Here is a 25,542-nt window from a genome sequence, read left to right as displayed (position 1 = left end):
ATGTAATGAGAGTCTTCCCAACAATAACAACTTGAGGAACTTTTAGTACCACCTTGGGATGGTAGGGTCAAAGAAAACTTATCCAATTGAACCAGACTTTGCTTAAGCAAAGTTTACAAATCATGTAGCATGTTTTCCCCCAGAAGTGGTGATGGATTTGCTTAGAATTTCCTGTATTCTTCTGGTAAGAGATTTGACCTCTTGAGATCAAATATCAACAATAAGAAGTAATTGGATATATTCACTTCTTATTGCTGCTCTGACAAATCACCACAAACTTCATAGCATAAAACAACACAGATGTATTATCTTATAGTTCTGGAGGCCAGAAGTCCAAAATGGGCCTTCCTGGGCTAAGATCGTGGTGCCAGCAGAGCTACATTCTTTCTGGAGGCTCTAGTGAAGAATCTGTTTTCTTGCCTTTTCCAGATCCTAAAAGCCACCTGCCTCCCCTGGTTCATGACCCCTTCCAACAATTTCATCACTCCAATGTATGCTGCTTTTTTTTTTTTAAGATTTTTATTTATTCATTTGAGAGAGAGAAAGAGCATGAGCATGCATGCGCACGCCTGCAAGAGAGAGAGAGAGAGAACACATGTGGGGGAAGGGGCAGAGGGAGAAGGAGAAGCTGGGAGCCAGATGCAGGGCTCCATCCCAGAACCTGGGATTCATGACCTGAATGGAAGGCAGATGCTCAACCAATTGAGCCATCCAGGCGCCCCTCCAACCTCTGCTTCTGATGTCACACCTTCTTCTCTGACTTGTCTGCCTCCCTGTTTTATTTATAAGGATCCTTGTGATTACATTGAGCTGACTCAGATAATCCAGAATAAGAGGTAATTCCACATCAAGATCCTAATTTGATTATATTTACAAAGTTCCTTTGCCACTTAAGATAACATATTCACAAATTACAGAGAGTAGGGCATGGATACTTTTGGGGAACCATTTTTCTGCCTACCATACTGTGACTAGAAGGACAGTATATAACTATAGATACTTTGCTTGTGAAAATGAACATATGAATGTGTCCTGAGGGGATCCCTGGGTGGCGCAGCGGTTTAGCGCCTTTGGCCCAGGGCGCGATCCTGGAGTCCCGGGATCGAATCCCACGTCGGGCTCCCGGTGCATGGAGCCTGCTTCTCCCTCTGCCTGTGTCTCTGCCTCTCTCTCTCTCTCTCTCCCTCTCTCTCTCTGTGACTATCATAAATAAATAAATAAAAATTTTTTAAGAATGAATGTGTCCTGATTTATAAAAATACCCTTCTAGAATCCAGTGGTTTGCACTTTATTTGAATCAGAGCATTTAGGATATTGGTACAAAGAGAAGAGGTTTATCTCTTGGACCTCCCCCAGTCACCTGTTATTAAGTTGACCCATCTATTTATTCATCTACCATCCATCTACCCATTTAGCCATTGTTCCATGCATTCTTTATCCATTTATGTTCTTAATTCCTGTATCAATCAAAATAAGTTAGGCTTTGCTACAATAACAACTCCAAAATCTCAATGGCTTACCACAACAAACAACAAAAAAAATGTCACTTACAAATGTCCATTATGTGTCAGCAAAGGGATTCTCTTCACCTTAGGTCCTCAGAGATCCAGGTTGGTAAAAGTTTTAATCCTGGCATGTGCTTCCATTATCCTGGCCTATGTTGGGAGGGAATATATCAACTGATTCTTAATTTCTGCCTGGGAGTAACATGTGTCATGTCTACATGTGTCATTAAACAAAGCAAGTCATATGGCTATATGGTACCCCAAGGGGCATGGGGAAGTAAACCTATCATGTGCCCAGGAAAAGAAAAACTGGAAATATTTATTGAATGTCACTAATGACTGCCACAGCTCCCCCACACTTATATATTCACATGTCATCTTTCTCTTCACCATAGTTAAGTCTGCCTTAACTGAAAGTAGTGAAGTAAAATTTAAAAAAATAGACTATGATCAGAAGTTCCATGTTCTTACCCTAATTTTTAATTAGATTATGATCTTGTTAATTTTTCTGGACTTGATTTCCCTTATCCATGAATGAGGATAATAGTATTGCCCTGCCATTCTTTTTTTCTTTTTTTTTTTCCTTGAGGTATTATTACACTGTTGCTCTAGCCTTCTCACCTAATTCTGAGAAACAAATGATATGATTGAGACAAAAATCATATATTTCAATTCTCTATTTATAAAAACATAGAAGGAAATTCAAGATATACTCCTCAATGAGACCTTTGTGACTTCCAGTATGTTATTATTATGGTTAAGTATCAGGGCTTACCCACTCAAAATAATTTATTTCATTTTTTAAATTTATGCTGTTCTAAAAATCCATTCATTCCACATGTATTTTTTGAGAGTTGAGAATTATATGGTCTCCACTAACTGCTATGGTATGGGAGGGGATTTTTCTGCACCATATTTAGCTGTAGATACTTTCTTCATGTGAAACTGACCATGGAGAAAATCAGGTTACTAAAACTAAATAGCAAGAAAAATTAAGAAGCAAGAAAGAATAGAGAGGAAATTTTTATGAGAAGAAAAGTTCGGATGAAGCAAAACAAAAGGAAACATTTAAATCAGAGTTACAAAATGCTGCAGTCACAGCAATATTACATCTATGCACAGTTGCCATGTTTTAGACTCGTACTTCCATACACTGGAAAACTTTACACTTCATAATTTTTATGCTGGAAAGTTAGATTTCATATGCAGGAAATGACTAAGTACAAAATACTCTAGGTTTAAAATGACTCACATACTCTTAAGATTAACAACCTAACACTGTATTATGATTTGTATATTTGCACTTCAAAATTCTCAAAGGATTTAGCAGTCTGAGACCAAAGATTGAATTTTTCCAAATCACACAGAAGCTTTTAAATCCAAGTTTTGTCTAATTAAAGGATAAATGTGGTGAATTCCATGACTTTCCAACACAATCGTATTGCGCCAACTCTAGAAGGATTAGTGCAAGACTAACACAGGTGTTTCCAAGTTCAATAACGTAAGGGTGGGCCTTATGTGAGTCGATAACTCTTCTCTAGGCCCTAAAGTTATGATTTAGTTTTACTGTGAGCTGTTCATTAACTTGTATGAGAAGTGTCAACTTAACAACAAAAAGTGTTAATTCCATGTGGATTATCAGCAGTGTAATTTCCCTAGCATAATCAAGACTTTACTGAAACAATTTAGATGCCATTCTATACCTTATTCTATGTGATGCTCCAGACCTATGTATTTTGCCTCTAAATCTCTCCTAATATCCCCTCATTGAGCCAGAACCTATCTGGAGGCACCCTGCTATGCTTGGGAAAGGGACCAATTAATTTGAAAAGTAGGCAAGATGTGTCTTCGGGGTCCCGTGAGCTCTTGTTCAACATCCTCCTCTTTGATAACTTCCATGGTACAAAGTTCTATCCTGCATCCTCTTATTTACAATGAAATTTATTATTAGTCTTTTAAGTAACCAAAGCCAATAAGAGTCCAAGTAAAGGAATATAAAACAAAGTACACACCCTGTCCATACCAGAATTTCTCTGAGACGTAAAAAAATGTATAGAAATTATGCTTTCTGATCCAATAGTACCTAAATGAGTAACAACTTATTAGGAACCATAGGTGTTAGAAATACATCGAGGGTTACTGACAAGTTCCATTGGGAAGTTATACCTGGGCAGAGTTTTCTAGCACTCCCTCCATCCTACCACAAAAAATATACATACACTCCTTTACTTCTGATTGATTCAAAGGAATCTTTTGTGGACCTATGATGGTCTCATTTAGAGATAGGGAGTTATTCACATATCAGTTAAGCCCTTTAGACCTCTTTGATCTACATATACACAAAGGAAAGCCACCATTCCTCCACTTCCCCAATTGCTCAAAGCTACCATGCTCCATCTTCACCCTATCCCAGCCACATTCTGATTTCAAACTCAAACTCAGGCCCTTGAATTCTGCATCTTGCCCTCTGGTCCTGGTGCTTGCCCTTGATCCCCCCAAGTACAAAGAGCTACATGTCCTGATACTCTCTGCCAGGCTTCCTTCTCTACCTCTTGGTACCTCTGGTCTCTGTGACTCCAATCCCTCCTCCTTTTCTCCCTCTTCCCTCTTTGGTGCCAACAACTTCTCTCTATCCTCTAGAAATCCAGGCCCTCCCTCATTTTATCTTCTTCCTCTTCTTCCTCCTATCTCAGTCATTTCTCTGTTCTGTCATGCTCACCAGTGCAATTGACCCACACATAGGGAGCCTTTCCTCCCAAGGCATTTGGATTTTAAAAGGTATCTAAGCTTGAATATTTAACTGAAGGGTTGAGTTACTTTGATGGGTAATTTCAGAAATCAGCCATAGGTGGGCCCCACTCATCTAGAAAAAAAAAAAATTGTAAGGGTTATAGAAATAACATTTCATACCCGTGTTTTAAAGACTGGTTGGATTCACTTTATGAAAAGTGAATTTTTATTTTTTTTATTTTATTTTATTTTTTTCAAATGTTACTCTTTTATTGGTCCTCTGAAATAGATAATACATAAGTGGCTTCTTTATTGAGTCTTGCTCACTTGTGATTACTTAGTTTAATTCTAAATTCTTTGAGTTATTTCTCCTGCACCAGGCAGGGGGCAGAGCAGCTCCCCCAAGTGCTAACACCTGAAAATCAGCACAACAGGCCCCTCCCCCAGAAGACCAGCTAGACTGAAAAGTGAATTTTTAAATGTTTTATATAACCTTTGAAATTTAAGTTGTGGAAAAAAGACATGGCTGAATTACTCGCACCCAAAGTAGACTGATTCTACACATGTTGGGTATCTGATTTAAAAAAAAAAAATCAGGGCAGCCCCAGTGGCGCAGGGTTTGGCGCCGCCTTCAGCCCAGGATCAAGTCCCACGTCGGGCTCCCTGCATGGAGCCTGCTTCTCCCTCTGCCTGTGTCTGTGCCTCCCTCTCTCTGTCTCCGTGTCTCTCATGAATAAATAAATAAATAAATCTTAAAAAAAAATCAAGTGCAAACAAACTTCTACATACCTGATTAGAGAGATACATTGAATGGATTAATCAAGCAGCTGAGAAATCCTCTTTTGATTAAAAATCAGCAGTTGGCAAGGTAGTCCTTCCACAACCATAAGCGTCCTTTCTGTTCCTGGCCCAGAATGGGAGTGATTAAAAATCCTTGATCTGGCCAAGAGTTGACTACAGCTTTTCTCCACAATGAGCCAAGAGTTTACAAGAAGCAGTAGGGTGCAAGAAAGGAGCACACGTTTTTGGAGTCAGGTTTAAATTCCTACCTCAGTTTCCTCCACTGCTGTGTGACTTTTAGAAAGTGAGCCTCAGTTTCCTTATATACAACACAGTATTCACAGGGCTACTGAGAAGATCAAATGACATGACCTGTGCTCTTGACATGCAGCAGACACTCAAAAATGCCCTCTTTGTCCAGGCATAGGCACTAGGTGACTTCTTTCATGTGTCCTTGGTCAGCTTCCTCCCTATTCCCTATAGTGGCTCTTCCAGACTTAAATCCTCTTCTCAAGCCACATCCTCAGTGCCTCCATTCTCTCTCCAAACGCACTGGGCCTATGGAAACCCCCTTACCCTCCGGTGAAAATCCTTACTTGTTCCCACCTTTGCCCTTTGCCTCTGGTCTCTAAAGATTTCTCCCTTCTGCTCAAAGCCAATCCTCTCACCTGCACTCTTTGTCTGATCACCTATCAACTCAAATAGCTATTCGGTTACTGATTCCTTCTCTATCCTGTCTTCAAACCTTCCCTATATGCTGCCTTTGCCCCATCTGCTTTATGTTAAAGTTCATTTTTAAAATTGTTGAACACCTACCCTGTCCCAGACACTATACCATATGTTAGGGCTACAGTGGGAAACTTGGGCCTTCTAGAAATTTCCCTAACCACAGCTTCTTCATCTGTACATTGAATACCACTATCATATCCTACCTGTGTTGTGGAGGGTAATGACATGTTAAGTTAGAAATCCATAGGGAGTACAAAACACTGCCTGACACACATAAGTCCTTATTCAGTGCTAGAATGCAGTGAGAGATACAGCTATGCAAACAAGAAGTCTGGAGACAGAGTAAAGAGTTGTGGGCAGTGTGAAGTCCCATGGGATGACTTCTCCATACAGCAAGAAGCAAAAATATGAGGAGAGAAGAAAAGTTTTAAATGGTTTTTGGGAAGCATAGGAAAGCAAGCTGAGTAGGAAAACACGGATTTGGGGGAATAGTGCTAAAGGCCCTACTGGAGCCCTTGAATGTATAATGGCACCAATCTGGGCAGGGCCGTTTTCTCCATAAAGACCAGCTACCAAGCAGCCCGCTCAGGCCTGACCATCTCCTCTTCCCTGCAACTTACACACTGCCCTGGGTGCATCTTGTCCATTTGTGTCGGGAAGGTAAAATTGGCAATAAAATAGATTAGCATGTTGAAATTTAGTATTTCAAAGAAAAGGGTAAATTTAATTGAGAAAGACAATTTAACAACAAGAACAAAAAATGGAAAAAACAGTTTTAGAACGGGTTCAAAAAATGAGTTTAACACTAACTCATGCCTATAAAATAAACAAGTACTCTCTGCTCTGCCAAATAAGGTAGTGTAGACACCTGAACGCTCCCCGCTTGCAATGACGTAGCAATACACAGGGGTAGAGAATCGGGGCCACTTCAGCCAGGGGAGGAGGCAGGGCTGTGAGTCTGCCTGGGGCGTGGTAAAGACCATCCATCCTTTCAGGTTTAGGGCGAAGGAGAAACACAGAAGGAAAGAGTTGAGGGTTTTAAATTCAAACACGGATATTTGAGGACTTCTGGAGCTCTGACCCAGTCACTGCTCAAAGTAAATAAATCAGGGCTGCTTTGCTAGAGGGTCTGCTTCCCAAATGGGAAAACAAGAGATTCACTCCCTTAGTAGTGATTGGAAGAATCTTGAGAGCCTTGCTGACACCATTCACTTTTCCTGTCCATTAGGATCACTGAGGTAGTGTGGGTTGCCCTGAAGCAGAGGGTAGAGTCTGTGGGCAAGAATGTCCAAGGATTTACTAGCAGTATTCCCAAATCCATCTCTTGTCATACTGCTTTTTGAGCTTTGGTCCAGTAAATCCAACTTCCCTCTAGGTATCTCCTCCCAAATGCTCCACAGACAACTCAACCTTGCCACTTCTTCTTTTTTTTTTTTTAATATTTTATTTATTTATTCATGAAAGACACACAGAGAAAGAGAGAGGCAGAGACACAGGCAGAGGGAGAAGCAGGCTCCACGCAGGGAGCCTGATGTGGGACTCGATCCAGGGACTCCAGGATCACACCCTGAGTGGAAGGCAGGCGCTAAATCGCCGAGCCACCCAGGGATCCCAACCTTGCCACTTCTAAACCAGAAACTGTGAGCATTCATCTTCTCCACCAGGAATTCCTCTTGGGAAGTGCAACCAAGTAAAACCAAATCAGGATCTCCTCCTCTTCTTTATTCCCCCAATCCAACCAGTAATAAAGCCACATAGATGCCGCCTCTTAAACATCTGTCTCCTGTAGACAAATCCTTCCTAGCATCCCAGTTCCCAGGGTGTAGATAAGGTCTGGGGGCTCCCGAGTTGAAATAAAGTACACCAGGTAGAGAAGCCAGGAAACATGCCAAGACCAGCTCTTAATCAGGGCACCTAGGAGGCATTGGCTGGGAAAGATAGAACTGAGTTTTTTTAGTTTATTCTAAACTGAAATCTATTCCAGAGAGGCAATTTTCTCAAGCATGGAAAACAAAAATCATGATTTAAGTAGCTATAACCTGGAAGGCATTTCAACACAAGCTGACCAAGTTCCTTTAAAAGTTGGCCCAATTTGTAAATCTTACTGAATTTAAAATCTTTTATATATAACTATTTTAATGACTGGTTAATTACTAAAATATGATCACATGCATTACTGCGATTCAGTTACATGCCCACTGAGCAACTTCGCTGACAGACTTAGTGGGGAGAGCTCAGACAGCCCATCTACCTGGAGGGAGGTCATCTAAGTTCTAGACAAAGAATAAAAGGGAAATGGCATTTTCAAGGCTAGCATTTTACATTTAACCCATGAAATTATGGCAGCATCCCAAATACTAGTAAGAATGTGGCTAAAACTAGTCTAATAGTTAGGATTGTATAAAAATACACATTTTAAAACCTAAGAAGCTAAGAACACAAGCAGATCATGATATTGCATTGTGGGAAAAGGATAAGGGCATTATTTCAAAACTTGTGTCCTTATATTTCCATTATAATTCTTTTAACTTCAAGAAATGTTTGATCTAACTTGTAATCAAACACCAATTTCACTCTATTCTATAGATCTACTGTAGGGCCCTCATATTGTCTCAAGTACCACTGTTAAAGTGCCCCTGACCCCTCTGTTAATTTGTTAACACTCCTAGAAATTTTACACTGTTGTGAACATTACGCTTTGTGAACAATAACCCCTTCTATGTGCCTACCTTTAAGAAGGCATCCTGAAGCAATAAAAGGAGCTAAAACCAGCTAGGAGAGAGAAGGGTTGCCCACTAACTGACCAGGTAGTCTTAAATGAATCACCTCACCTTCCTGGACCTTTATCTTCCCAGGCATAAAATGAGTTGTTTACTGGAGTCACTAAGGTCCCTGACAAATGGAAGATTCCATGATGCTGAGGTTGGGGCTGAGAGGAAGGGGCTCAGGAGGCCTCCTGGGGTGGGGGCATGTGAAATGCAGCTTATCTGGAATTAGGAGCTGTGGTCAGATAGGGCCACTAATGAAGAAACAGGTGCCCAAAGGAGAGGCATCCGGAGGGAGCCGAGGGCCTCAGAAAGATGAAGAAGGATGGGCCTTTCCCGCCGCCCCCCCCCCCCAGCTGAGTAATGGAGGGGGCCCAATTCCTTAACTTTATGCAAGAGGTTTTGCTGTTTGGCAAAATGGTAATTTACTTATTAAAAAATGGATATTTTTATGGTGAAATATTCAAGTCTGAACCATGAAATTGAATTATTGAGAATATATTGCCCTCATGTATTCCCCAATTGTCTCATTGGAAGAGACTCTCAAATGCAAGGATGATCTTTCCTTATCTTTCTCTTCTGACTCATCCCATGCCTTGCACAAATAAATACCAGGCATATAAAAGATGCTCAATAAACACCCAGACATAATGAGTAATCTGCAATATTTCCATTCATCTTCAAAGAAGGTAAAAACTCTTTAATTCACACTCTGACAAATATCACTTCTCTGGAATAGAAAGGTGGCCCTTCTTTTATAAATGAGGAAATAAAGACACACAGAGAAGAGTAATGGCTTTCAGAGCACTTAGGTACTGAAAGAACAGAAAACTTTCCTCGTCCCTGGAGTACAATCCTTAACCATCCTCTTTACTTCTTCCTGAAGAATTGTGGGCATACAACCAAATTTGATGAACTTGCTCTAGCATAAGATTTTATTTCCTTCTAATGGCTAATCTCACACACCACCTCTATAAAATTACTGAATTTTCATTTCTGGAGGAAATGGCACTGGGTATGCTCAGCATAAACTTTAATAATGCCGAAGGCTTTATTTGGATCAAATATCCCAGGTGAGGAAGACCAATGTATGGGCATTTAAATTGCCTCTCAAGTACTATTTCTGAGATCAAAACCACTTCAACTTTCTAAAGCACGAGAAAAGGAGAAAAAGAAATTCTTAAACATAAAATTCCTAAACCAAGGGGAGAAACCTCACAGGCCTTTGCAGATTCCTTATTTGACAACTTAAAACCAGAAGGAGTTTTTTTTGTAGCTGTTTAGTACACAGCTGAGGAATCTTATGTGAAGAAAGAATATTTGCATTCTGTTGGCACCCACCACACACCTTCCTGAGGGGTCACACCATAGGGTTTACCATATGCACCCAGTTCTACCACCTACAGTTCTACAGTTCTCCACTGTAATCTTTTATTATGAATCTACATCTCAAACTCAACATTTGCAGTTAGTAGCCTGGTCACGTGAAAATCCGGGGTAAGGGACAATCTGACACTGGTGGGCAAAATAAAGGAATTTAATTAGAAATAAGGGACTGCAACTTAACCCCAAGAGGACAACTCACTCTCTTTTTAAATCATCTCCTTCTCATGAGGCCAGATTGTCCACAATTTCCTCATTATGCCAAATGTCTCATGCCCAAAGTAACCTAATACAATTCCCAGATCTGCTGCTAAGAGTTCCTAGGTCCTGCTTTTTCTGGGCAGCTAGAAGCAAACACAGAAAAGCATGGAAATGGCCAAGGGGTGCCACCAGAAATAAATTCACATTTTTGTGTTCATAAATATTACATTCTAAAGATGGTCCAAGAGAGGCCTCCACTGGTAAGGAAGACTGTGGGAAGAAGGTTAGGAACATTCAGAAGTCTGTGGACATCTTTCTCCTCATGCAAATATTCTATCATCACAAATTCCTGGAGAGACCTATCCAGCATGATCCATGGAGTGTGGATCCCTGGGTTCACAGCCCAGGGAAGAACTTCCTGTGACACACAGTCTGTCCCTCTCAGGGGCTTCCACATCCACTCCCTCTCTCATTGGAGCTTCCAAAAAAAGTCCACAATGTCAGCATTGAGAAAATGACTGGTGACAGGAACTGGAAGTGTTGTTTGAACAGTGGGACTGAAATAATGACATTTTGCTAAAACTTTCCCACCCACTTGCTGACCTGTAAGATGATAAGGGTTTTTTGTTTTGTTTTGTTTTGTTTTTTAGCTTCATAGAAAGAAACAGAAGCAAGAGATGAAGTGCTAGGTACGGAGGTGACTCTCAACAAATGTTCATCAACATAGCTCCATCGACTGGAAACCTTGTGTCTCGGTCTATCGATAAAACAGTCCCAGGGGCTTTCTTAAGGAACCAAAAGAGCCCCTAGAGGGAGGGGGAGGGGGAGGAGAGGACCCAGACCAGTGACACACAGGCGACAGCCTGGGGAGTCTCTCAGCTTTAAGTTGGCCTAGGAAATGAAGGGCCAATCAAGTCACGGCCAGGCAGGCACCTATTTATAATCACTCCGTGTTCTAATGCGTCATGTCTCTACTCTGCCTGCCTGGCAAGGGAGGAAACTCTTCTTAATAAATCTAGTTTTTGACTTTTAATTTCCTGAATTCTCCATGAACTTATTTCATCCAAGTTCAGCTTCTCTGACAATTTAGTCACTTCTTTGGGCTCTATTGTCTGCCACTGACTCTCTCAGGTCACAACGCAGAGAGAAAGTTCCCAGAGGAACAGATTTGTTCTGTGATTGACAGAACAAAGAAAAAACATATATACATACATTTCAAATGGTCAGGGGGCGACATCTGTTTGGTTTCTAGGAAACATTTGTCTTACAGCACAACTGAAATGCAGCTGGCAGGATTTATAGGCTCTGCAGCTGACCCCTGTTGTAGGAGACCCTTGGCAAGTCTGGGCCCAAGAAACCTAGCTGTCCCCTCTCCTCATCTGCAAGACACCACCCTCCTCCCCATTTCATGCCCAAAACCAAATGTACACTCAGAAAATTCATACTAGGTTCTCACAATAGATTGCAGCATCCTAGAAAAAAAAAGTCACATTTATTAATTCTGTAAATAATACTTTTCTTGACTAAGCACGAGCATAATCTCATTGGTCATCATGATCTGTCCTTGGTGTTTGTCTCAGCAGCCAGCCAGCTGCAGCAGGTGTCCATCGGGAGTTGGGATGCTACCTGTGGGCTCCTGTCACTGCCAGAAAATCACCTGCGCCCTGACTTGGCAAGATTCCTGAATTCAGGTTCCTGGAAAATCAGACAGTATCTAAGGAGTCTTTCTTACTGTGGGGCCAGTAAAGAGCTCCACTACCGCAGGCGCAGGCGCAGGCGCAGGCGCACCCACAGACCCACAGACGCTTAAACCAAGAGCCTTTCTTATTTAAAACGATGGCAATTGAGAAGACGCTCCTAACCCTGGGAAACCACCTGGGTGGGATGTGAGGGTGACTGGGTGGCGGCACTGGGGGGGCACCGACGCGATGAGCACTGGGTGTTATTCTGTATGTCGGCAAGTTGAACACCGGTAAAAATTATTTTATTAAGAACAGGAAGAAGAAGAGGACGGTCCCAAGACAGGTGGGGTGGCGGGGTCCTCCCCGCGCCGGCCGCGCCCCAGCAGGCAGGTCGCGGTCCCCCTCCCCGCGCCGCCGCTGCGGGGCTCCTCACCCGAGCCGTGAGCTCCGCCGCGACCGCGACCGCGACCGCGACCGAGGGCAGCCCGAGGAGCCGCCTGAGCTCGGGGGCGGCGCGCGCTGCGGGCGGGAGAGCCCAACGCCCAGCGCTCCCGGGGCCGCGGGGCCGGGCGGGCGCCGGGGACCTGGGCCCGGGGAGCCCGACGGCCGCCGCCAGACGCCGCCTCCGGGGGCTTCTCAGGCCTCGAAGACCCTGGGGAACCTCAGCTCAGGGAGCGTCCGGAACAGGGGGGGAAACGGAGGGGTCGGGACGCGAGCGACCGGGCAGCGGCAGAAGGGAGGTCCTGCTTTTGCGGCCTTGGCGACCGCGGCTCTGCGGACCAGATGTCCCTCGGAGGTGCCGCGCCGCGGAGGGCCAGGGCTGCGAGGCGAGGAAAGCCCTCGGGAGCCAGGGACGGCCGGAGCCGGTCCACGGGACGCTCGGCGCTGCCCGCGGAGCTGGTGCCGGCGGAGCGGAGACTCCGGCCGCGGAGGGAGCGCCGGCGTCCAGGTGGCTTCGGCGGCGGCCGGGGCGGTGGCGGACGCGAGGCCGCGGGGATGGCCGCACGGATTCGTAAGGACGGGAGCCACTTCGGAGGCGGCGGGAGCTGTGACGGTTTTGGCCATTACAGCCATCAATCCTCCGATTTTGGGCCACGGACGGAGGAAGCTCCGGCCCCTGTGGTGCTGGAGGCCAAGACTCTGCCAAACCCCGAAACCAAGGTGGCTGTGGCGGTTCCAGCAGCAGCAGCAGCAGCTACGGCGGTGGCAGAAGGTCTTCAATGCTGCCGGGAACAAAGCTCAGCGGGCGAGGAGAGCCCGAGAAGGGACAGGAAGCTACAGGCTACAGATCTGTGACCTCAGCCAAGCACAGTGCGGGGCCCAGCGGCTACAAAGAGACCTGTTTTAGGCAATACTCACGTGTATGGGCGAAAACCTCGAGGACTGTATTTGTGACCAACTGTATAACAGGTGATTTTGGTTTCTGCTCTGTGGAAAGTGTGAAGCATTCCAACAAAGGGTTTCAATGTAGATTTTTTCTTGCACCCGTGCTGTTGATTGCTAAAGGTAATAGTCTGATCATGACGCTGAATAAATGTGTCTCTTTTAAAATGTGCTGTGGAAAGTTAGTCTACCCTGAAGCCATCCTGGTAAACTACCCCAACAGTGTGAAGTTAGAATTCCCTCAGGGTGATGCCAGGTTCCACTCGAAATTTATTTGCAACCTGCTTGGGCACAGAAGCCATTGTCTCCACCAACCTTGGTGTGGTTGAACTGACAGTTAATGTGTTGTGACCTGGAGTTCACCGTTAAAAGGGTCCCCCAAGCAAAGTCCTGGAGTTTATTTAGTTATTATGATTGTTGGCACATCCTATGCAATATATCTAAATTGAATGATGGTATCAGATAAAATTATAGATGGGATTAAAGCTTGTGTATCGTCCATTATCATGTGTAATCAATAAACGATTTAATATTCTCAAAAAAAAAAAAAAAAAAAAAAAAGACAGTCCCAGAGTTGCAGGGATTTTGCTCCAGGCCCAATTCAGCCAGTTCTACTCAGGCTTGTAACCTCCTTATTCTTCTCTCTAGCCCCGGTACATCCAAAAACCTGAGCTAATGTCCTTTTTTTTTTTTTTTTTTTTTTTTTTTTTTTAAAGATTCTATATATTTCAGAAAGAGAAAGAAGAGACAGAGGACAAGCAGGGGGAGGGGCAGGGAGAGGGGCTGAGGGAGAGGGAGAAGCAGGCTCCTTGCTAAGCAGGCAGACCCATGTGGGGCTGGATCCCAAGACCCTGAGATCAGGAGATAAGCTGAAGGCAGATACTTAACAGACTGAGCCCCCAGGCGCCCCAAGCTAACATCCTTGCTTAGCTTCCCCTCCTCTGAGACTAGTCCTGTCCTTTTCTTACCATTTTCATCTTCTCAGAAGCCGTGTTTAGGCAGCAGAAAGGAAGGGCCTAATAAATTCACCCCTATTAATGTTAAAAAGACAGCTGTACATGGTACATGGCGTTGCCAAATTTCTAAATTGTAGAGCACTAAGGAATCATCTAGTCTAGTTTCCTCTTCACTCAGAGAAGGAGACTGAGGCCCAGAGGATGAAGTGATCTGCCAGGTGATGGTGACATGGGATGAGAACCAGATGTCCTACCCTTGGCTCCTTACCTCTCCCCTTCTCTCTGGACACCATTGCTCTAAACAGTATTCTAAACATGAACCCCCAAGGCTCTCGTCCTCTGATCATAGGATTTTGGACATCAGCAGAGAAGCAAAAGCAGCTCTTCCCAGCACCACCCAAATACAATCGCACTTGCTTGCAAACTCCAGCAGGAGAAGGAGCACAGACATGCCCTACCCAGTTCTCTCTGGGGACACAGCCAAGGGGGAACCCCTGGCCCAGTCCTTGTCACCTTTCCTTCCCAGTTTTTGTCCGGGTACCCCGCATGGGCACACACCACCACACATGTTGAGTCGATTTCACCACTCGGTATCGTCAAGGCTGATACTGGGGGATTGAGAGACCCGTGGAACTTATTTTTAAGTAGTAATGAAGCGCCAGACAATTCTTATATCTCTAAGATTATATCCAACCTTGGGAGGGCCACCAGAATTGCATGCTGCAAGGGACAAGAACCAAATTTGCCCTCGAATACTTTAGGACTGTCAGGCTCAAAAATCACATTTATTGAGCACTTGCTCTGTGCCAGACATTGATCTCAGGTTTGCAGAATGGCTCACAGTTTTCAATGAATTGGGGAGCAAGAAAGATTTACTGCACATGTTAAAAATAGGAATATTCATTCAAATATTTTTAAACCGATTTTGGATTATTTAAGTTTTAACCAATTGCTTTGACATCCTGTAGACATATAAAGCAGGATGTTACCGTCCATCCTGGCAGATATTTAATTGTCCAAGTCTTCTTTAGAACAGTTAATAGTGGCCATCAGTTTACTTTTTTTCACTTGCAGGAGTGAAGGGCGACTCCTCATCCTTAACCATTTTGTGTTTGGAGGCCAGAGGCTATTCACCAATCCTGGAAGTATACCCAGAGGGCCCTTCCTCCTTTCTTGATAAGACAAGCGGGTTTGTCCTGTCCCGACGTGGCTCTTTCAGCTACACTGTATCCATCCGTGTGGCAGTTAAAGGCAACCTTCAATCTCTCACGTAGTCACCTCTAACTTGCGCAGCTCCTAGACCAAAAGCAGAGCAGCTGAGAAGTGAGGGGAGGTGCTTGCTCATCGCCGGACGCGAGGACGTTTTCCGATTCTAGTGTCGACGCAGACCGTGAGGCCCGGCAGTAATAGTGCTTGTCCCCCGCTCCCCTGGAACACAAACCTCCTCAGGGCAACCCTCACCCGCCGCGTCTAAGGGCCACAGACCAAACCTGGACTGGGAAGCTTGCAACCGCTCTAGCCCACTCATCAGCGGCACGAATGCGCGCTCCGTGTCCACGACACTTCAAATCAAAAGCAAGAAACAAACAAAAACGTGCTGCCCCCGCTCGGTGAGGACAGCGCTCAGCAAGCCCCGGGGAGCAGGGCGGGCACCTGTGCCGTGTGCCAGCACCTCGCACCTGCCGCAAACTCGAGGTCACAGCCCCCAGGCCCCTGGTAGCCCGGCAGCGTGTTCCCTGCGTGTGCCATTTCTCCTACGACGCTGTGAGGTGCGCGGTGTGACGCGACAACTCAGTCACCATCGACTTCATGAGGGGCAGGGGCGGGGTGAAGCGGGCGCCTCTCCACTGACGACACGCGGGAGGGCACCCCCAGGCCAAAGCCCCCCGTGGCGACTCGCCCCCGGGCCCCGCGGACGCCGCACGGCGCACCCCAGGTCCGGGGCCCGCGGGGCGTCCTCGCAGTCTCCGGGCTCCCGGCCGCCGTGCCCAAAGCACAGGGTCGTCCGGGGAAGCCCTCTGGGCCAGGTCTGTGTCCGACGGGTCGCGCGCCCCCAGCGCCACTGCTCCCGGCCGCTGCTCCCGGGGCCGCTCCGTGGGGTCGCCCCGCGCGCCCGGCCCCAGCGCGTCGGCGTCTCCGGGCGCCCGCGTCCGCGCGGTCCTCACACCCACTCCGACTTTGCGCGCCGGGCGCCGGGCAGCGGGTCGGGGGGCCGCTGCCCCCTGGGCTCGCGTGGGGCGCGTCCGTGCAGCCCGCCGCCCGGCTCCAGGCCACCGGCGGCCGGCGGGTCGCAGGCCCGGGTCGCAGCCCCGCGGTCGGCGTCGGCGTCGGGCCCCCCGGCGCACCCCGCCTCGGCCGGCCCGCCCCCGCCCCCGCCCCCGCCCGCAGCCCCGCCCGCAGCCCCGGCTCGCGCCTGCGGGGTGCCCCGGGTCCGGGAGGGCGGGCGGCCGGGGGCCCGCGGGGGGGGCCGCGGGGGGGACCCCCGGCGCCCGCGCGCCCTGCCGCGCACGCTGCACAGGAGGTCGGCGGCGCTGAGCAGCAGCGAGAGCGCGCTGGCCGCGCCCATGAGCAGCGCCAGCAGGGCCTTCTCGGTGGGCCGGGACACGTAGCAGTCCACCACGCCGCTGCAGGGCGGCTGCGCGCACGGGACCCTGGCTGGGACCGCGAGCCCGAAGAGCAGGTAGTGCGAGGCGCCGAAAGCCGCTTCGGTCAGCACGCGCAGCGACAGGTGGACCACGTAGCCGCGGGACAAGTCCGGCACCGGCAGGTCGCGCGGGCCCCCGGCGTCCCGGCCGCCGAGCCCCAGCCCGCGGGCGGCCAGCGCGGCGCCCCGGTGCAGCACGTAGGCGCAGAAGAGCGCGGAGGGGAGGAGGGCGGCCAGGCTCTGCAGCAGCCAGAACCGCAGCTGCGACACCGGGGAGAAAGCGTCGTAGCACACGTTGGCGCATCCCGGCTGCAGCGTGTTGCACACGAAGCGCTCCTGCTCGTCCTGGTACACCGGGGCGCCCGCCGACAGCAGCACCACCATCCGCAGCAGGATCGCGAAGATGAGCCAGATCTTCCCTAGAAAGGGGGAGGCAGGAGGCCACCGTCACCAGCGTACAAACACACGCCCGCCCCGCTGCAGCTTTTAAGTATGGGGGGGGGGGGGACGGGACTGGACGGGACGGGACGGGACGGGACGGGGCCCCAGAGGTCAGCCCGCACGCGTCTCGGTCCCCGCCACGGCCTAGCTAGTGAGCTCGTGGGCCCAGAATTACGCAGCCCTTCCGAGGTGTCGGGCTCCGCGCCGCACTGGTTGTTGGCGAGACGCCTTGAGATGGACAGATTTACGGAACCGTTAGAGACTGAAGACGTTGGATCTGGCTCCACTAGTTCAGTCCTGGACTGAAAGTTCTAGAAGGAAGGTTGAGCTGAGCAAATTAATGATGGAAATAAGATCTCGCCCTTTGCAGACAATACGCTTTCCAAGGAATGCTCACACTTGTGTGTGACTGCGTCTAGCTTTAAATACAAGCTGCTAATTATAGGTCAGTCTTTATTTTTGTCGGCAGGATCTTTACTGAATTGTTGCTTTGTGGTCCTTGAAATTAAATTTCCTTAACGACATTCAACTTTTCAGATTTTTCAATGATTCGGAATTCCTTTTCCTGTATTACAGTTATTATGAAATAATGAGGCTCCTCTTTTCCTCAATTTATCGTGAATAAATGAGACCGACCTAGGAAATCAAAATAACGTCAAAGTCCTATTTTAATGTCAAAAGTTAACTCTTGGAACACATCTAAGGCTCGGCTAAATTAATCTGCAAATATTTTGTTTTGTGACAAGGTACAGAAAACATCACCTGACAGTAGAACAACAAAACTCTATTATAAAGGAAAGTAGTTAAACTCAAAAAATAGCATTATGTGATCAAGTCATTGACTCAAACTTGTAAGGCCAGGTTGATTTTGTTTGAATTCTACAAAATGACGGGTAAGAAAAATAGCTACTTCATGGGTGTATTTTAACATTTTTCTCAAGTCTTTTTTCTAGGACACCTATATCTCTCCAAAAATTTGACATGTCTGCATCAAACTCAGAAATATTTATTACTCTCTTTAAAAAAAAAATAATAAACTAAAATTTGGCTTTGGCTTAAAGTGCACAAGAGAAAGGACCAATCTTTACAAATTAAGCTTCAAGGAAATGATGGAAAAGAAGGAACTGTAATCGATACATTAATTTCTCTTTAAGTTTTACTGTATTATTCCTTCTCCTGATCAGGCAGCCAGAAAAGAAGTTACTCAGTTACTCTTTGCCCTTGCTTCAGTCTTTAGGCTTAGCACCTGAATGTCAGTGAGAACAGGCCCCAGAGGAGAACACTCACATCCAAGACTTCCTTAAATGATGGTGGAACTGGGGAGTGATTACAAGAAAGCTTGAGCACACAGCTTCTCTTTCTTCCAGCAGCAAACAGGCCAGGCAAAGTGATGAAAACGAAAACACAAGAGCTTTGCAGCTGTTTCCTATACTCACCCACAATGGTCACGTTGCAGTTGAAGGTGATGAGAAGGAACCCCAGCAGGTCCAAGCGTTCCATGCTGCCGGAGCGTCACGGACTCAAGGCTTCTGGAGACTTCGGAAGGTGGAAAAACCTTTTCGGGAATAAATGTGTCTTTGCTACAAAAGACTTAAAGGTGACAGCTGCAGATGTAAAGGGAAAGCTTCCAGCCCAGGAATGGGAGGTCAGTTTTTCTGTCTCTGACTCCGAGTTGAGCCAGCCTTGAGCCGTTGACTCCGAGGCAAAGCATTCTCGACAACTGCAGTGACCAGAAGACAGCGGGAGTCATCTCTCATTGTGGGCTATTCTTACCCACTTGGGACATTCCAGGCCCTGGCAGTGCTCACATGTCTGTACCGGGAGAGCAGATGCTTCGGGATATAATAGAAGCAACTACGTTTAACCCAAGGAAGGAAAAGTCCTGTTAGCCCAGGAAACTGCTCTACTAAAAAGGTGTTTCCTCCTTGCAAATATTTCTGCAACCACCTCACTTATTAAAGAAGCACTGAAAGTTCATGTTTTGTCTTCTCTATGAAGCATAAGCAATCATAACACTGAACTGCAAGGGTCTGGCTCTCATTCGGAATTCCTGTACCCTGGATAAAAGCATAAATCTGCATCTTAGACACGTGTCCCAACTTTAGGCTGTGACTCCACTATTCTCTAGCTACTTCCTGTCCGTTTGAGTGACAAGAGCTTTTTAGTTCCACTGAGGGGTTGCGGGAGGCAGACACAAATGGTGATGTTGAGAGCACCTAGCATGGAGTGAGTGTGCAACAACTCAAATCAGTGGAATTTCAATCCCTAAGGCCCCCATAACCTTCACAGACTGCATCTTCCTTTCATTTCTCCCAGCCCCATCTAGCCCAGGGCTGCTCCCATTGAATCGGCTTAATAAATGTCCATTAAATTTGTAATAAAGTATCACAGTCTGGACCTGCTGACATCAATCACAGTTGCATCAAAATCCTCTCGTGGCTGTCACCTTTATATCTAGGAATAACCCATCCTGCAAGGCTGGGGATCTATCATCACGGTGGAAATTGTGAACTTTAAAAGGAATGATTTCAATTTTCCATGAAAGCTATTCTTTTATTCCCATTTTTTCTTCATTTCTGATCTATTCTTGACTGTAATATCCCTAAAAAGATTCCCAGAAGAGGAGTACAACAAAGCTGCTTTCATCTTTATTCACATGACACGTTTCCATCCACAGAAAACATTTTGACCCCCGTGAAAGGCACAGTAGTTTTGCTATATTTTAGTCAAATCCTTCAACATGAACAATGAAATTTAGAGAAATTGTGGTTAAGTAAAAAAATATTGAAATAGCTATATGGTTCAAGTATAAAATAAAGAAAAATATCATCTTTCCTTCCTAATAGACTGTTTATGATATTGGTTTAAAATTTGAAATGCCAGGAAAGCAATTTCTGAATTTTGCTGTGTGATACAAATAACCTATTCTGAATGTGGAATAAAATAGAATTTTGTGACCTTGAGTAAATTGTTACAGCTTTTCATTGCCTCAGTTTTCTCATCAGTAAAGTAGAAAAAAAAAAAAAAAACATGTTCTTTTGTACTCAGAGTGGCTGTGATATGCAAAATTAGATCATAGACATGAAAATGATTTAAAAATAAAAAGAATTACATGCACATCTCAGGGTCTACTCCTCTAGGTTCCCACCCTTGGTCTATCCCTTTGTTCCCACAGAATCTGCTGAACAGGTAATGCTGCCTGTTCTCTCTCCACCCTTATCTGTGTTGCTCTTGCTTCTCAAAGCTCACACCACTCCATTTTTTGCTGTTTTCCCTGCTAAAAGATATTTTTGCTCAGCCTGGAAATTTAAATCCCAGTGGCTGCCAGAAGCAAGATGTGGACAAAAGAGGAGGATGTGCCTGGAGCATCAAACATGTGGCTCTCTATAAAATTACCCCAGCCACCAATCCCAGCCTCCCCAGCCTCCCAGGCCTGGCACCCATGGCTTGTGTGGCTGCTGATGGACATGGACAGCATGCTGGCCTCTGGTGGGGCCAGCCTCCTGCAAGGTGTCTGCTGCAGCTTCCCAGGAGAGCCTCAGGTGGCAGTGGAAATGTGCCTTGGATTCCTCCCCTAAGAGCAGTACTGAGCCCTATGGCTAGACCCAGCAGACAAAGTGGCCAGTGTGTATGAAGCTCGAGACTTTTTCCTAGACCTGGAGCCTATCTCTGGAGCCTTGGAAGCCAAGTGGGAGATAAACAACATGCAGGACACTGAGGTCTTCATCTGTAGCAGCCCTCTGATGAATACTGTATGGGTGAGAAGTACTACCAGATGGAGAATCAGGCCTCAGTCTGTAGAGGATGATATCCTGATGAGGGACAAATTACCTGCTCATTAATGACAAGGACACCACTGGAAGCCAAGAGGAGACCCCAAGCTGGGAGCACATCTTATTTACCTGCTGCCACACCTAGCACCTGGCCCTGCCCTGCTCAAGAAGACAGCTGCTCTCCTGGAGTGACAATTGGATGAAGATCACAGACAGCAAGCAAGGGGCAAGGAAAGGAAGGCAAGCCAGCAGGGAACCCCAGCAGAGCTGAACGACAGGGCAGTGTCATGGAGGTGGCCTCCAGTACTGTGGAGCAGGGAGACACAGTAACCCCCGTTCTCGCAAGCCAGCCACCAGAACCTCACAAGATGGCTGGCAAGGAAACATGGTGGGAAACTCACTCGGGAACCCTTTTAATAAAACACTTTGGCTCAAAAGAAATTATCCCAGAATCAATAGGGAGGTTTCTGTTTGTGTAACTCTAGAGCAGAGAGCAGCTTTGGGGGAGTACTGTGTTCAACTCGATGGAAAAGAAATCCAGGGAGTCAGGGACATGGATATGGTTGAATTCCACAAGATGCCAACCTGGGATTTGTTCATTTGTCAAATGAACTGAGCAAAAAGGAAAGAGAACAACAGAGCCATATGCTATCCAGCCTTCACTTACCTCCCTCTAGCTTAATGACATTGCCAAATTATTTAGGCCTGAGTTTTACTGTCTATAAATCAGAGATGATACCTTGTTGTCAGAGTTGTGGAGAATTAGCATTAATTTAAATGAGGTTCTAGCACATTATTTGGCCTATAAGAGGCTCTTAATAAATAACTACAGTCATTTCTCATTATTCATGGTAGTTGTTGCCACAAACACTGAATTAGAGATTCAGTCCCTAGAGATTGCTAGGGACTCAGCAGAAATATGGAGTTGGTCTGATCACAACATTCTAGTCAATTAATCAGTACATAACCTTGTGTTATGTGTGCATCTGTTAAAAGATACCTTATTTAACATGTATGTTTTTAAACCTATATTTAATATAGTTGGCTCGTTAACATTGAGCTCACAGACTGGAGCACTGTAATTCATGCCTGAACGAAGCTCAACTAACATGTGTTTTCTCTATGAGGCACATGACAGGCTTCTTGCACTAGGGAACATTAGCATGTCAGCACTATGTTTTGGGGGCATTTTAAACAGCACAATCAGCTGTTTAAAAAAGCTTGTTTACAGTTACTGAAACAAGAAGGCAGCCTGTCACCATGTTCCACCCTTGCTGGGAACATGGGTGCTGGGTAACAAACTCTTCAGTGCTCTGAGCATGTCCACGAATACTATGACAGCCCACAGGTACTGATACTGGGTTTACAAAAAAAAATTGTAGCAATTAGGCAAATTTGCATACACAGAATCCAAGAATAATGGATATGATAGGGACCTATTAGAGGGAAGAGGAGCTGAGGCTGATGAAGGGTAGATTCAGAAGACCAATGCAGCTCTAGGAGCCCCAGGGAGAGTAGAGTTATGATAGTGGAGGGAAGGATCAAGTCCCCACCCACTCCCATTCCGACTTCAGGCAGAACACCTCCCCTCCTGTCTTCATTATTTTTTATGTTTTTGGCCAGGAAACACCCCCTTGAATAAAGGAGTATGCCTCTAAAAAGAAACATTTGGAATATAGTCTATGTGAAAATAAGGGTGACAGTCATCAAGGCTCTAAACAGTCATCAAGTTCTGGAGTCTGATGGCCTGAGTTAAAATTCTAGTTTCTTGACCATGTGACCTTGGGAAGTTACTTTCCTTAGTCTCCTCACTGTAAAAGCACATTATGTAACCCCTACCCTGGAATGACTGTGAAGAACAAATGAGAGAATACCTAAAGCACAGAGAACAGCATCTAGTGCCAATGATATGCTCAAACCATTCATTCTTATTCTTATCACCCCAAGAACCAGGTGCCACTGAAGGTAGGGGTCTTGCAACAATGGGTGCCCCAGGGCCCTTAGAGCTAGTCCAGAATCCTGGCTGGAGAAGGGTATTTTTCCTCCCAGGTTCAAAATGGCAAATGGCTCCTAGGGAAATAGAATTTAGCTTCTGGAGGGTTTGGAAATGATGGCATCTGTTTTGTTGGGCTGTGTGTGTGTGTGTGTGTGTGTGCGCGCGCCTGTGTTTAAGGAATAGATTATCTAATTTGGGAAATGAAGGTTTTCATTATTCTCAGGATTTAAATGACTTTTTCAGGACTGGGTAGAAAGCAAAGGTTTAGCACCAACACAACAGACTGATCATGCCAGCAATCGCATTCCATGTGCACATGTAAATCCAGTAACAAAAGTGATTATAACCACTTACTGGCAATATGAGCACAGGTAATTTAGGGTGACCAGCTCTGTGCAGACCTTCTACCACACACTCCCCTACACTAGACTTACAGCTAAAAATAAACAACCTAGGCAACAAGAGATCCAAGAGAACAGGTACAAGGTGGAAATTTTCTTCTGCTGAGGAGTTTTTTGCCCCTATGGTCTCAGAGCTGTCATTCTTAGATAATATTTTCAACTCCAGTTCAACTCAAGGTATGGCTTTTAAAAACCGAGGCAGATGTCTTCTCTCTACCAAGACAGCATTGACAGTGTCCTGTGGAATTTGTTTTTGAGACACTTAGGCTGGTTCTTATAAGCAGAGAGGCACAAAGGGGGAAAAAAGCTTGAGGACAGATTTTCTTTGTGAAGAAAATGAAAATGTCCATAAGCTTGCTTTATGTTTACAGGTCTTGGGAAGTATAACAAAATACCCTTCGTGCGTGCTATGGTTTAAATATGTGTGTTTCCCCAAAATTCATATGTTGAAATCCTAACCCCCAAGATGATGGTATTAAGAGTGGGACACAGGAAAAAAAAAAAAAAAAAAAAAGGCCTCTCTGAGTCCGAAGCTTTCCCTAAGTAGACAGCAAATCTATCAGAGCCTTGATCTTAGACCTCCAGCCTCCAAAACTGTGAGGAAAAACTTTCTATTGTTTATAAGCTACCTAGTCTATGGTACTTTGTTATACCAGCCCAAATGGACTAAGACACTGTGATGACAAAAAGGAGTCAGCCTTCTCCTCATTACTGTTACTATCAATCAATGCCCTCTGACTTAGAGATGCTTTTCAAAATATTGTTGATAGTGTGATGAACATAGTTAAGTCAATAATTACTGACTGAGCACCTATGATGTCTCAGGCACTGTTCTAGGCATTGAGGAAATGGCAGAGAATGAAACAGATGGAAATTTCTGCCCTCTGCCCTCATTGAACTTACATTCTAGGAAAGAACCGACAATAAACAAGATAAATATCTTCGGCAGAATAAATTATTAATTCCATGGTGATAAATGACCATGGAATACTAATACTAATACTAATTACTAATACTAATACAAATACTAAGGAGAAGAATAAAGCTGAGAAGGAAGTTGAGGGTGTCAAGGTTTAGAGGAGTGGCCAGCACAGCCTCCTAAAGAAGAACACATTTGAACAAAGACTGAAGCAGGTGAAGGAGGGAGCCACATTGGATATCCTGATCCACAAGCCTTTCCTGGTTAATTCCTATTCTCCTTTCTACCCTTCCTGGGCTTACACTACAGAGCACATTTTGAGAGTTACTAAATGTCCCAGAATCCTTTACAGGGCATGCATATGGGCCATATTACCTGGTGCAACCTCTCAGTAACATCATTTAACATCTCAGTCACAGGTTGAAGCAGGAGAGCCACACAACAGAGAGCAGGGACCAGGCACATAGTCAAATTATTTCCAGCTATCCATGATGTTTCTTCTCATGGCCACCGCAGGTGTCCAACAGAGTCCTCACTTGCCACACATATGCCTGTTCCTTTCACTGGCGGCATTGTTTTCAGGTAGAGCCAAATTAGTTAAAAACAGTCAGAGAGATGGCACAGACTTTGAGGTTAGGAGGACTAGATGCAGTCCTGGTTCTAAGCACTTACCAGTGTTTGGCCTTGAGTAAATATCTAATTATCTGAACTTGCTTACTTTGTTATGTTCAAAAAGGAGACGATAATACCTACTTCATGGAGTTGAGGATTCACTCATTTCAAATATATTGAGCACCCACTAACAACTCTGTCAAGTTTTGGGAAAGCAATTAAGAAAAAGCTAATGGTTTTTCATTGGGCTCCTGCCTGTGGCAGAAAGATAATTTTTAAATGCAGTAAATGATCAGTGGCAGTAAAGTGTGAGAGATACAGCAGAAGGAAAGTATGGGGTGCTGCTTTGTGGGAACACTGGAAGGAATACCTGGCTCACAGGCGCATTAGAGAAGACCTCCTGGAAGAATCTAGTCTCTTAGCTAGGATCTGAGGGCAAATTATGAGGCAGTCACCAAATTCCTCCCTGATTTCATGATTTGCCTTTGTTATTTTGGAAAAGGTAGCAGAAAATTGGAAAATAAAAGTGATACTATTAGCAACCCGAAACAAAGATCTCATTGACCTCACAGAGTTGAGCCACAGATAAGGAGTCACTGATGAGACCCAAAGGGGCAAATCTTTGGCCTCAACAAAGAGCTA

General features: G+C 45.6%; 1 protein-coding gene, 1 long non-coding RNA gene and 1 pseudogene across 2 annotated transcripts in view; 1 reads left to right on the top strand and 2 right to left on the bottom strand.

The window, feature by feature from the left end:
- Window positions 1-8,622, bottom strand: part of LOC144313626 (uncharacterized) — a 45,291-nt gene extending 36,669 nt beyond the window's left edge. Inside the window, exons 1-2 of the long non-coding RNA XR_013379255.1 lie at window positions 8,576-8,622; window positions 1,552-1,655 (exon numbers count right to left, since the gene is read on the bottom strand). This is a non-coding gene — a long non-coding RNA (uncharacterized LOC144313626). The remainder of the gene's footprint in view (window positions 1-1,551; window positions 1,656-8,575) is intronic.
- A 7,246-nt stretch (window positions 8,623-15,868) lies between these two features.
- On the bottom strand, window positions 15,869-18,989 carry GJD4 (gap junction protein delta 4). Its single transcript, XM_077896423.1, has 3 exons — window positions 18,636-18,989; window positions 16,612-17,177; window positions 15,869-16,336 (listed from the first exon to the last, which is right to left on the bottom strand). Exons 1-3 carry the CDS (start codon window positions 18,697-18,699, stop codon window positions 15,869-15,871), a joined length of 1,098 nt encoding a protein of 365 aa, XP_077752549.1. The 5' UTR covers window positions 18,700-18,989.
- A 1,545-nt stretch (window positions 18,990-20,534) lies between these two features.
- Window positions 20,535-21,443, top strand: LOC144313280 (5'(3')-deoxyribonucleotidase, cytosolic type pseudogene; annotated as a pseudogene).
- Window positions 21,444-25,542: the final 4,099 nt, after the last annotated feature.

The sequence above is a fragment of the Canis aureus genome, chromosome 5 (genome assembly GCF_053574225.1).
Source record: "Canis aureus isolate CA01 chromosome 5, VMU_Caureus_v.1.0, whole genome shotgun sequence".
In the NCBI taxonomy this organism is placed as follows: domain Eukaryota; kingdom Metazoa; phylum Chordata; class Mammalia; order Carnivora; family Canidae; genus Canis; species Canis aureus.
The sequence above is the reverse complement of the archived record's forward strand: the minus strand, read 5'-3'. Positions and strand labels throughout refer to the sequence as shown.